General features: G+C 34.1%; 1 protein-coding gene across 2 annotated transcripts in view; it reads right to left on the bottom strand.

Annotated features, from left to right (window-relative positions):
- LOC149947179 (tudor domain-containing protein 1-like) overlaps positions 1–11,898 on the bottom strand; it is a 53,277-nt gene extending 41,379 nt beyond the window's left edge. The window contains exons 1-6 of one of the 2 annotated variants that reach the window (XM_090172554.1): positions 11,874–11,898; positions 10,244–10,380; positions 3,260–3,328; positions 3,095–3,193; positions 1,861–2,092; positions 111–395 (exon numbers count right to left, since the gene is read on the bottom strand). In XM_090172554.1, the coding sequence (XP_090028680.1) occupies positions 111–395; positions 1,861–2,092; positions 3,095–3,193; positions 3,260–3,328; positions 10,244–10,380; positions 11,874–11,883 (832 nt within the window). In that variant the 5' untranslated portion in view covers positions 11,884–11,898. Of the gene's footprint in view, positions 1–110; positions 396–1,860; positions 2,093–3,094; positions 3,329–10,243; positions 10,381–11,873 lie in introns of both variants that reach the window. The other variant, XM_090172553.1, reaches the window with a different exon arrangement.
- Between the last annotated feature and the right edge of the window lie 1,442 nt (positions 11,899–13,340).

The raw sequence follows: 13,340 nt of genomic DNA, 5'->3' as shown, positions 1-13,340 counted from the left end.
TTTTTGTCAACCCTGCCCACTTTTGGCAAATTTTTATCAAAGATTATTGGCTCATCAATTGACATGTCAAATAAAATTTAATGCCAGGTTTTCATACAAAAATAACACACCTTTAGTAAAGTTATAAGATTTTTCTTGTATTTCAAATGATGGGGCATGGGGATTAAGAGTCAATCCTCGTGGTATGGGTAGACTCATGGTTGTGCTATCAAAAGAAAGAACTTCACCATTTTTAGGAGTTGTTTTACAATAAGGCACATTTGTTTTGGAATCATTTATGTTAGAATGTTTTTGTCCATATTCAGGAAAATGAATTTCACTGCTTTTTGGTGAATTGCTAGGTTTACTCTGGAATTCATTATATTCACTTAATGATTCATAATCGAAGGATAAATCTGTAAAGGAAAAATTTAGCACTTAGATCACGTCTGATTAAAAAAATACTTTGTTTCATTTTATTGACATTTAAAAGAGTTAGGTTCAGATTTTGCGTTTTTTTTAATTTTGGGAAAAACCATTAGTAGCCGATAAATATGAAGGCTTCAAATGGAAGAAAAACCTACTGACACTATTGTAAGTAGGAACAGAAGTATATAATATGCATCTTAAAAAATTATCAATCTCTATAAAAAGCCATTGTTACTGCTGCAAGCGTGTTAATTTGCAGGTGTAAAAATTGGGCGGGAACTTTAATAAATTTTGCATCAAATTAATATAGCTGGTAAATTTTATCAATGAAGTCTGCATTCTATTTCATTACTTTTATTAAAACTCAAGTTAGGTCTATCAATAATTGGTGGTTTAATTTTTGATCATAATTATAAAATGCTGCTATAGGACACAACAGTAAATATTACTACTTAAACAGGCTTTTCGGGTTACTTTTGGGAGCTCATATTGACCACTTGATTTAGACCATGTTAAGATGATTTTTAACTTTGTTCCCAACCCCTTCACACTCTAAGAGTACACTCCCTCCCCCTAAAAACTCAATTAGCCCAATTTCTCATTTGTTCTCTAAAACTAAAAATTTTGACACAATTTTACACCTGTGAGATTTTTCCTCACTGCAAGTGGCTCATCTCAACAATGTCATTCTCCCTTAGTATAATTAAATGCTTGCTTAGTAATATACTATCAAACTATTTATAGCTGTTAATAAGCAACATCCACTCCATTGTTCATGTTTGATTATGAATTATTTCTTATGTGCAGCGAGATTTCACATTCGAGGGTGTTATAATCCCATTATTACTTGCATTTCACCTTTTTTGAAATATCTGAATACATGATCAACTCGGTAGATTTTGTTATTAACATTTTAAATTCCCTATAGAAATCAGATTAGGGTTTCTTAAATTAATTTTCTCAATAAAACTGCACGGACATAAATAATTAAGTTTTGAATTGGTAATTATAATTTATTTATAAAAATATAAATTAATATATTAATATATATTCTTATTATAATTTTTTAACACCAATTTTGCAGCTGAAATACTAGTGAAATGAACTGAGCAATAGGTAACCATTAGACCTGTATGAACTCTAAATGGTGAAAAAGACAGTCAAAAAAGATGCATATAAAAAATAAATGTTTTTTAGTTTCATCATAGTGCTTCATTTTTAAAAATTTCAAATTCATTTAATTACTTATTTTTCAAATATTAAATATTTTACTTTTGATATAAAAACAATTTTCATTTCATTTATTTATTGCAGATTACACTACATGGAGGCTAGCTATAAATCAAAGTACTTTTCTTTATTCAATATGGCTACCTCTGCACCAAATTTTGACACCTGCATGAAACGATTGAAAAATGAGCACACTATAATTTTTAAAAAAGGTACCATTACATAATTCATCTACTCTTCTTTTGTAAGTGTTTGGAGTAATTACTCGCTCCTCAGGTGAACTGTCAACACCACTGTTGAACAAATCACTATTGTGATTATCATTTACAGCTACAGTTTTTGGGATTGTTTCTTCCCCTGCTTTTAAATTCCCAACCGCAGAAAAGGTACTATTATCGAATACCGAATCCTTGGTTTTTATAGGAATGTCATTCCTTGCAGTTTCTCGTTCATCCTAGAAAAAAAAATTCTAATCACTAAATAATTTAGTGGGGTTTAATTATACTTGAGGCATAATCTGTTTAAATTAAACATCTATGGGCATTAATTTCGTTCTTATTTTACACTAAGCTTTTTGCAGTTTTATTCAAATTGAGGTATGATTTTTTAAGGAACATGTTTATCACGTTTTATAGTCAAATAGAAGTGGCAATACCAATAAAATGTAGCACCAATGCTATCAGCTGCCAATGAAGAGATAAAAGGCTCTAATCCTCTAGTGGTTTAATAGAAAGTGGCTATATAGCACAACCAAAAATATGTAACTTTAACTTCATAAAGGTGAATTAAACAAAAGACTAATTTCGATTAATAGTATAAACTTCACATACTGGATATCGCACTCCTTTTTTTGGTGGTTTTCAAACTGCTGCTATGCATTTAGCGCAATCTAACGGTTTTATGGATTTGGTTGGACAAACATTTACACGTACATGAGAAGCGCGAGTTAGCGTGTTTAAGTTCTTTTTACAATTTAAAGCTGATCAAAATTTCTTATTTTGGAGAAAGTACCAACATATTACTACATAATTATTTTTAATATATTTGAGCTTGTTTTATTAGGCTAAATTGTAAGTTTTAATTCGTGGAATGCCTTTTTGGGAGCAAGTTCTAAAACAAAAATTAACTAAAATATTACGATATACGCAATAAATATAAAAACCATCTCTTCCCAAACAAGTAAACATAAAACATTATTATTTTGTAGGCTGGCATTGCTGCGCAACCGCCGGCGTGCATACACCTATAATTCAAAAAAAGCTTGTCCCACAATTGTCCCAAAAAATGTCATCCCACCCAACAAGTTGCCCCCAACTTTTCAGCATTTTGTGTGCCGTTTTAGAATGCGTTGGGGAAGCTAAGAGTGCGATATACAATAAACGAAGCTTATATTATTAATCCAAGGTCACACTTTAAAGGTTTTGATAAAATAAAATAAACACAATTTTAAACTTACATGTCTGTGATCAAAAGACGATGAAATCGACAATAAAGTGTGGAAACTTTCCTCATCACTTGACTGTGATTGGCTCACAATATTGAAAAACTCTTCCAACTTATATTTAAAATCCACTCTTAGATTAAACAACTCATTGGTGTATTTGTCCAAAGAACATGATACCATTTCATAGTTGTTATTGAAACTTTTGATATCTGAACTTGTTAAAAGTCCTTGTGCGTTTAGTTGACTCTATACCAAAAGAAAAATGTTTTAAGTGGGGAATGGTTTTCAGAAATTGTTATTATATTATAATATATATTATATTATAAATTATGTAAATATTTCAGTTAATTTGTACTACGAACAATTTTTGGCATTGTCAAATTCATCCATGTAAGGCAATAAAACCAACAGCTAGTGGTCTAAATTTTAAATTTCGAATGAAACATTCATTCTTTAAAACATACAAAAAAAAGGTATTTGTAGACTTAGAACATCTACTATGTTTCAAATGCAACCAAAGGCACAGGAAGGTCATGTACTATTTTTATTAACGGCTGACTAAAGAGGAATGGTTTCTACTATTTTTAATATCGGCTGACTGCTGTTGCTAAGATGACGCTACTACAAAATAAATTGACAATGCACACTCAAACCTAATTTTTTCTCAAACCAATTCTTAGATAATTTAAAATATTCTTCATAAAACTGGTTTAGTTACATGTCAATTATCTAAACACATGAATTTGTGTAAGTCCATCTGCAATACAAGTTTACTTATTTAATGAATAGTTAGTTATTTCCCTTACCAAAAAATAAGTAGGTTTTTAGTTGGTATTTAGTTGGTATTCACATTTAAGTTGATATTAAGTTGGTTTTAAGTGGTCAGCATATTTCAGTAAACTAGTTAAGTTGGTAATAAGTTGGTGGGAAAATGCCTTTTTCTTTAAGTTGGTATTTAGTGGGTTTTAAGTGGTCTTTATTAAGTAACATTTTAAGTAAGTTTTTAGTTGGTTTTAAGTTGTTTTTAAGCAGGTTTTTAGTTGGTATTTGTCTCAAATACAAACTTAAAAGCAACTGAAATAGTTCTTAGACCACTTATTTTTTGGTAAGGGTTGTCTGTTAAGCTAATTGTGTCTTGCGTACTGACATACCCAAAGATAATAATACATTTATAAATGAAATCAAACTGTAAGGAAAAAAGCATTAATGAAAATTCCAACAAGAAAATGCAAAATATTTAAAAAAAGGGGGGGGGGGGGGAACCACGGGTCAAAGGTATCTACAAATACAATTAGAAAATAAACAAAAATTACGAATCCTGGAAATGAGTACCAAAGTGGGCAACAAGTAAAATTTTCTATTCAGAATAATAAGGCTGGGATATTATAGAATGGGGGAGAGAGAGTCTTTATGACACTATATGGGAAAAGGAATTTAAACGGGTAGCAGTGTTGGCCTGGGGGTTTAGAAAGTTTGAGGGAATAACCTCATGTTTTTGACCCATCACTTAATCAGTGAAATTTAGAATTAGGTTATTATGAAAAAATTAGTATAAGAGGCAAATATTGTTAATTTTATGATAGGTCCCAGTAGACTGAATATAAAGAAATTTAAGTGGGCTGCGGCTGTAAATTTTTTAATTTGAGTTCACGAGCTTCTTGGAATGTAAGTTTATCAGATTCTAAGAGCAGGGTGAACTGTAGTCAAATACAGAGTTATATAGTAGTGATTGTACGGGTGTTATTATTTGCCTGCACTATTTAACATTACCATATGATTTGTTGTAACTAGTTATGAATAAACTATAGCTTTATACTGATAAAGAATAGAGAAAACATTTATTTCCTGACATCTCCAAATACAACATGTAAACTTGTGTGGCATACATAAAGCTAGGAGCAACAAACACAACACCCCACTCAAGGAGAATGCAACCCGTCAAAAGTCGTGTATTTTCTTGTGTACGCTTTTCATTGGCTAAACGCTTTAGCGCCTGCTGCTGTCGGAATGGGAAAATTTGGAAATTGTCTTCCCCCCGCCCGTAAAACGTTCGGCGTAAAGGCTCGTGACACTCATCCAATGAAATTCGTACACAACCCCTCGTTAGCGTGTTTAAAGGCTGGCTGCATTCTCCTTGTGTTTGTTGCTCCTAGACAAAAAAGCAACTGCCTCAACTTGCAAGCAGACGCCTTTACAGTGTTGCCAGGGCTAGATATAACTACGTTGGCGGCCATTAAGCTCCCAATAAGACGTTGGTCCGCCACACCACCAACCCGACAGAATACCTAGGAAAAGGAGGAAAAAGGCCTACCGAGGTTTCCCATACTTAGCACCCCGTTACATCTCCCCCCCCTTCACTATGGGAAACCTCGGGAAATCAAAGGATTCAAAAAAACAACTGACCTTCCAAATAACAATTTTTATTCTCACCAAAACCAGACTACACTCCCAAATGAACTCCATACAGACGCTGGATGTTACCGACCAAAAAACGCGACAATGGAAGCCAGCCAAGTTACCAGGTATTGATTTACCACCGGTAAAGGGATAGACACCCCCGCTAAATATTCTCCCGGTAAACCCGCCGGAACGAACAGAGGAGCAGCCGATTCCACGATAATCCTAGCCTCCGAAACTGATTTAAACACCGAGCGAGACGGACCCATAGAAGGAAAGGTGGCTAGTGGCCCAAAGCCTAACACAGATTCAGAAAATGTGCCAGAAATGGATCGACATCCCAAAAGTTATGCAACAGGATGGTGTGGCCCCTCGAAACCCGGTCCTTCAGGATACGGAAAACCTCCGACTCAGAGTATGCCCGACGACATTGTACTACCACAGGATATCCATATTTTACCGCCAGCGACAGCTGAGCCACAAAAACCGCCCGCTGAGTAACAAAAGACACTGCTCTCCCTATCTCACGATCAAGTCCGCAACCCCTGATCCCTACAACCTTACGAAACCTTAGGATCGTTTCCATCATAGCCACAAAATTTTCCACTCGACTGTCCAACGCGTCACGAGGAGGAACCCCCACTACTACCCAAACCCGAGAATTCATCACCAGCCGATCCAATGCAATCGGAAGATTAGCAGGCAATGCCAGATTCAATACGCACCCTAAAAATCCCCAGGAAAACACTCAGGGCGCAACTAGACCAACCGATCAAAAGAAACGTTCACAGGAAGAGCTAACCGCTTCATTATTTGAGAGATGTAGCCAAATCCATCCAAATGCAGCCCAACCACGTCCACCAGTACACCCGAAGAACTCTCCACCCCCATGGCCAGGGAGGAGGGATGCCGAACTGACCGAAACCACCGAAGACAAAGTCGCAGCTTTCGATGCCGAGCTGACCGAAACCGCCGAAGATGAAAATTCCATCACCGATGCCAAACCGACTGAAACTGCCGGAGACAAGGCCACAGCTCTCGATGCCAAGCAGACTGGAACCGCTGAAGACGCATTCCAAGCTTCTGCATCGCTACCAACAGCCGCTGATGCACCCATTATTTCCCCCAGGAAGACTTCACTCCAACTCCTGACCTTCCAACAACCCAGGTGACGCTTCACCCCCTGAATCGTAATCATCAGAGTTGTCCAAAAGGACAGCGTCCCCTCCCGTAGTAGCCATTCCAAAACGAATACCCAGGATCCTGATACTCCAACCAGACCAGAAAAAAACCTTACTTAACAAACAAGCCCCAAAAGCCAAAACAAAACGCTAACAGGTCACCGACGGGATTAATACCCCAAAGTTTTTTCTGTCCCCAACCCCGACGCAAATGTCACCCCGTCCGATCACTATTATATAGTGACTTAATAATTTTAAGAGAATGGAAATACAGGATACGGAGTACAAGACACTTTTAGAGACCTTATCAGTGTGACTAGAAAATTTAAGGGTTGGGTCAACAATAACCCCCAGAGAGAGTGGTACGCAAAGGTGAGCCATCAAGGTAGGTGGAATTTGTGTTCTTGCGACCTTAGTGTAAAACTGGACAATTGTTCGAATTGAAGGATAGACAGTGATATTTGGCCCAAACTACAACTGCATCGAAGTTTAATAGGAGCTCGCAACAATTGATTTGTAATTTTGTGAAAAAATTTAGACTGGCATAGGTGACGGACACTGGCACATTGAAAAGTGAAGGTACCAAGACCAACCCCTGAGGACCATTAAGAACAACCCATTGTCTTCACACCCTCAAGTAATCCCCCAGCCAAGTCAGGGCATCTACAGCTATTCCGGCAGACTGGAAGGAATTAATAAGACTCAATTGGGGGATAGAGTCAAATGCTTTGTAGAAGTCAAGATAAATAACACCCACACTGAAGTCCCAATCCAGCCATTTGGACCATAAATTAATAGCCTTTAGTAAGTTTGATAAACACGAGCGTTTAGACAGATAACTGAAATTGAAATACAAGCTTACAAATAATGAAATGAATAGGGACTTAATTTACAGTGAAGCAACGCATTACAATGCATGAAGTGTAGATGGCAACAGTATTGTTAATTTAATGAATGTAATGGTGCTGAAAATTATAAATAATTTCCTATGATAATAGTAGTGTATTAGTATACTTGGGCTAACCCTATGCATTAAAACTAAAATAAAATGATAGAAGCCACTCATAGTAAAATTTAAAATATTTAAAAAAAAATTCATCACTACTTGTTTTGAAACCATTTCAGTATCCTTATCATGTGTGTAATGAGATTTAGAGCAAGATTTATAATTTACGATGGTTGCTTAAAAAGTACTATTGATGATTAAAAATTAGATTAGTTATTTATGTAGTCCAAATTTCTAGGGATTGGTGAACATTAAGTTAATCATACTAATCAATTTTACAGATTATTTGACTTTCGTCACGCAATATTACTGGTATTTTACATCATTTTTGTGTTCATTAAAAATTCCGTTTGGTTGGCCCAAGCATACGCCTTTACACATACACAAGGAATTTTTTAAATATGGTAGCTTTCCGTTGCCGGAATTTTGTCTTTTTGGGTTTTTCTGATACATGGTTCGAAAACTGTTTTGATGTGACAATTACTTAATATGTTACCAACTTATTCTGAAATGTTTTTGACATGAGGGATAACTGTATACATTTTTATCTCTTTGTTTAGGATGTCTAGAAATGGGATTTTACTGTTTATTTCTAATTCACGTGTAAACTATTTTAAAAGATTTTCCGCTCTGATTCAAAGTGCACAGATTTTCTGCAATATCAATATTTTTCCATTATGGAAGACACTTAAATAAAACCTGTTCAGCGGTTTGCGTTATATTTACAGTGTGCGCGGTTTAGTATTTCAATATAGAAGGGCTCACGAAAAAATTGGCATGTACAATAAACTTTAGCCTTACAAATAAAACTAACATAAACACATGACTATTTTATTCAGTGAATCGTGCACATGTGCTAATGTAGCTACACAAAATTGTTTCGGCTATATTCTAGTCAATTACCGATCTTGTCAATGGGTTCTGACAACATGGCTGTAAAGTTTAGTGTTTACTTTTAAATATGTTGAAATGTATGAATTATCTTAAAGTGAGGTTCATACTGTTATTTTATGCACTGTTCCATTAAAGTTTGAGGCATCAATTTCCATCATTGCTAAGGCTTATTTTAGTTTATACATTGTTTCTTTCTGGCAGGGTTTGAAAGAAATTAGTTTTTTTTTTAATAAAAACCCAGAAAAGCGTATTTTTTTTTGGTTTAAACCAGGTTTTTTTTTAAACACCGCTTTATTTTACTTTTAATCAGTTTTTCACCTGAATGAAGTTTCAGTTTTAGTTTATATTTTAATTTTGTATAAATGCAAAAGTGACCAGGAAAATTCCTCGAAAATTTTATAAACAAAATAGATTATTTTCAAGTGAATTAAAGGAAAAAAAAGCTCAAGCCATGAAAGGTACTGAAAATATAGGAAATATGGTCACCTTGTAAATTTTTTAGTAATGTAATCGTTTCGGTAAGGAAATGTACAAACGTTTTGGAATAATTTTTAGTTAATTGAAAAAACCATTGGTTTATATTTAAAAAATCACTTGATTTAAACCAGTTTATTTCAAACCAGCCAACACTGCTCTTTGGTCTGAGATACTTCTTTGAGGCATAATTTGTTATACAGGTTGTGACGGAGGTTTCTGTTGTTCTGAATAACTATTTTTTCTCTTACAAGAGTTTAGTGTTTTCTCTTTTTCATTTTGAAATATTAGATTGAGAATTTGATCGGCTTGTTTTCCGATTAACCCTTTTTTCCCTTGCCAAGCTCCAGCGTATTACCTTTCTGGTTCGAGATAAGCTCTCTTTTGTTCTAACGCTTTTTACCCTTTGGCTCACATATTTTTTAGGGGGCCCATTAAATAATTTTTGAATAATCAAAAAATTTTATATCTGTCTTTCATATGAAACTAACATTGCAGTGGGAGTTACTTGTTAACCATATAAACACAGAATTTGTGTAACTAGACCACATTTATAAATAAATAAAGCTTTAATTGGAACATCTTTAAGTATAAATACTTGTTTACATACAAATTAATTAAAAGAATATTATTAATTCTCCAAGAATTAGTGTGAGAAAAATTTAGGGTTTCAGAAACCATTGTTAACTGTTTTTCGAGTGCGTAAACTGCGCATGGTCCATTTATTTTGTAGTAGCAGCTTCTTCAATCTGTTAAAAGCCACCAAAAAATTTGTTGTGTTCTTTTTTACATGTAAGCCATTATTCATTATCTAACACAGTATATTATAATGGAATATTGTAATTAATCCCTCTCAGGCCCCAGGGTAAATAACTAAACACATTTAAACATGAAAAATCATTCTAGAAGCAGATAAAAACCATTATCAGGTATTCATAACAGTAGATATGAATTGTTATCATGGCTAATTTCCATTTCCATCTTATGGACTTATTTTTTTTATTCTGATGTGAGATCATACATATGTTTAGTGGCTTACACAAAAGAGATGAAGTTGAAATAAAATGTAAAGGTCTTAAGACTATTATTTTCCACTTTTAGCCACTGGTATGGATTTTAATCAACCTTCAGACAAATTTAAATCAATTTATGAGTACTTACATTTCTCTATTAAGCTTATAACCTATTTTATTTTAACTGGTAACTTACGTTTACAATGTATTTCTCCAAAACTTCTAAAAGCAACTTATACTCATTCTGCATATTTTTCAATTTATGTTTTAACTTCCTTTTTCTGGTTTTCAAAACTGTATTTGAAGACTCCATAATTGCATTACACCTTGACCCTTTAAAAGAGAACTTCACTGACATTTTCAAAATTTAATACAAAACGAAAGGAAAGAAAACGAGAACCACCTTGGGTCTAAAGATAACATTGAACAACGTTGAAGAGGTAAAAAAGACCAACAACATTCGGGGAAACTAAAATATATTTACTTAATAAATTGAACCGATACGCGGTACTTCACCAGATAGGCCTTCAAGGCGAAGTTACAAGTTAAGACTCACAGAAAGAAACCATTATATAATCATTCCATATGAAATTCATAACTATGTTGAGACAATAATTATCCGTCATAGTCTATTTCCCCCCTGGTAAAATAAGGAGGATGTGGGTTACTATCGAGAATTTGAGATTAATTGGGAGAAATGCTTAAAAATGTCTCGGCAGTCATTCTCCATTTAAGCTTTTTTTTCTCCACGTTGAAAATGTGAAGTTAAAGATTTTATATTTCATTAATAAATATAAGTATATGTACAAAATAATGGGCTAGGTTGAAATTTGTAAAGATTACTAAGTTCTAAACCACTAAAAATTTTGATCGTGACTCTGAATGTGGACAATTTAATAAGTACAAATTTTATAATTTGGATGGAAACTAGGCAATGATGGCCGTAGATCATTGCAACATAGTCATTCTCTCCAAGAATATTTAATTTTTTTTTGTCCCTACTTAAAAGCAAAAGGCGTAATCAATTTATGTATTTATGTTTTCTTAACCCAATAAATTTAGTAGGGCAGCTTGACGGGTTGACCATCATGGTTCTTGCCAATGGCACCATTGATAGCGTAGTCCATTGGGCTGCTTCGAGCAGTCTAGGATTGCCCTAAAAAGAAACATTCCATTGCGAAAAAGTGAGCAGCTCGGAGTCGGATTCATGTCTTCCATTGACCCGGTTGCTAACTCACAGATTGATCTAAGCTGCCCAGTCTCTCGAGACTGACAAATTTCAGATCACTCGGAGCACCAATGGACTAAGATTTAATACACTTTTGCTAGACTTTTGGAAGATAGCAGACGATACGCTGCTCTCTCTAATGGGGAGCAATTAAGATCAGTCCTCCAAGCACCTCCGACTTAGAGCAATGACGTATGAGACAAAATTGGGTCACTCTCCGAGTGGTTTCAATGGAATGCTATTACTCTTTTCGTGAATTACAACCATGTTGTCTACAAAGCAATAAAATACGCGAATAGGTAGAATAGTCCATAATAAAAAGGAACAAAAAAGCTAAGCCCTAAGCAAATTTAAGAAATTAAAAACTTACAAATGAAGCGTAACAAATAAATCTTAAGAGTAAAATACTAAATAAAATAACAACAAATTCCAAGTTTCTTCCTATTTGCAACTCCTCTGTACCATGTGGGAAATCTAGCTTGCAACTAATGATCTGCCAATAAGAGAATTAATATAAAAAAATTTAAAAGTTTTTTAATTTCTCCAAATTTGTTTAGGGTTTAACTTTTTGGTCCCTTTTTATTATAGACAATTTTACCTAGTCCCATATTTTATCACTCTTTGAAATGCAATCCTTGTGCAGTCCACAGGTGGTTCTCATTAACTTATGAATAACGCAACATGTAAATTAAATGGTTATTTCAAATATCCTTTAATAGCTATTTTAAACAATAGGTACTTTTGTTTTTTTGTTTATTTTTAAGATGTATTATTTGTCAAGGATTACAATAATGCAAAAAGTTTTAACCGCAATTTATTATTTAGAAAGATTTGATAAATTTAAAATTGTTACTTGCCAGCAATTTTTACCTCGGAAAATACGACATATTTCGAGATTTTTGTATGTGTTGGATGAGGTAGGACTGATGACGAATTAGATTTAACGACAAGATATTACTAATTTTTAAAACGTGTGCAAACCGAAAATGTGTTTTCTACTACGGCTTTATTGGTTTTGTCTATTGTTTATTATTTGTCAAGGATTACAGTAATGCGAAAAGTTTTAACCGCCATTTATTATTTAGAAAGATATGATAAACATAAAATTGTTACTTGCCAGCAATTTTGGTTTAAGTGTAGAATAGCTGCCCCCCACCCGATTTTTTTATATATTTTTTTGGATAGAGGGCAAGATGGGGATTATTTTAATTTTAATTTTTTTTTGACGGAAATGAATATTAACAAAGATATGAATTTTTAAACATTGGCCTTTTGAAATGAATTTTCCCTAGGACGATTCTTTAAATTCCTAGATTTTAATGCGTTGTGGATAACGTGGGGCTGATGACGAAAAAGAAAATGTGGAAATGCAAAACATACTAACTTACTTTTTTATTTCAGGTATTTTCGCCGTATTTCAATGCATTTTAGGGGTTTTGGCGGGGATAATACGTTAGGTTATTTATATTATTAGGTTAGTTGGATTAATATCGGGTTGACGATACTTGATGCGTCAGGCTTGGTGCTGTCCTCTAGGTTGCGTTATAGATGGCCCATACCTTTTTTTAGTATGGGGATGGGGAGGCGCCGCGTGCCCCCAGCGCTCGAGCTAAGTGAGTGCGCGGCGTCGTCAGTCGCCAATACTTAGAATACATTCGACTTTGTATAAGTCAACATCACACAGAAGACATATAATATTACATAGTATGGTTAAAAAGGCTAAAATGCGTTGAAATACGGGAAAAATTCCATTCCCGTTAGTACTGTTTTTCATTTCAGCCTTTTTCTTTTTCGTCATCAGTCCTCCTTTATCCAAAAAGTATAAAATCTAGGAATTTAAAGAATCGTCCTCGTCATCAGTCCTACTTTATCCAACACGTACAGAAATCTCGAAATATGTCGTATTTTCCGATGTAAAAATTGCTGGCAAGTAGCAATTTTACATTGATCATATCTTTTTAAATAATTACTTGCGGTTAAAACTTTTTGCATTACTGTAATCCTTGACAAATAACAAACCCAAAAAAAAACACAAAAAAACAAAAGTACCTATTGATAAAAAATC

The sequence above is a fragment of the Leiobunum rupestre genome, chromosome 4 (genome assembly GCF_980474605.1).
Source record: "Leiobunum rupestre chromosome 4, qqLeiRupe1.1.hap1, whole genome shotgun sequence".
NCBI classification, from domain to species: domain Eukaryota; kingdom Metazoa; phylum Arthropoda; class Arachnida; order Opiliones; family Sclerosomatidae; genus Leiobunum; species Leiobunum rupestre.
This window is presented reverse-complemented; position numbering and strand designations above follow the sequence as displayed.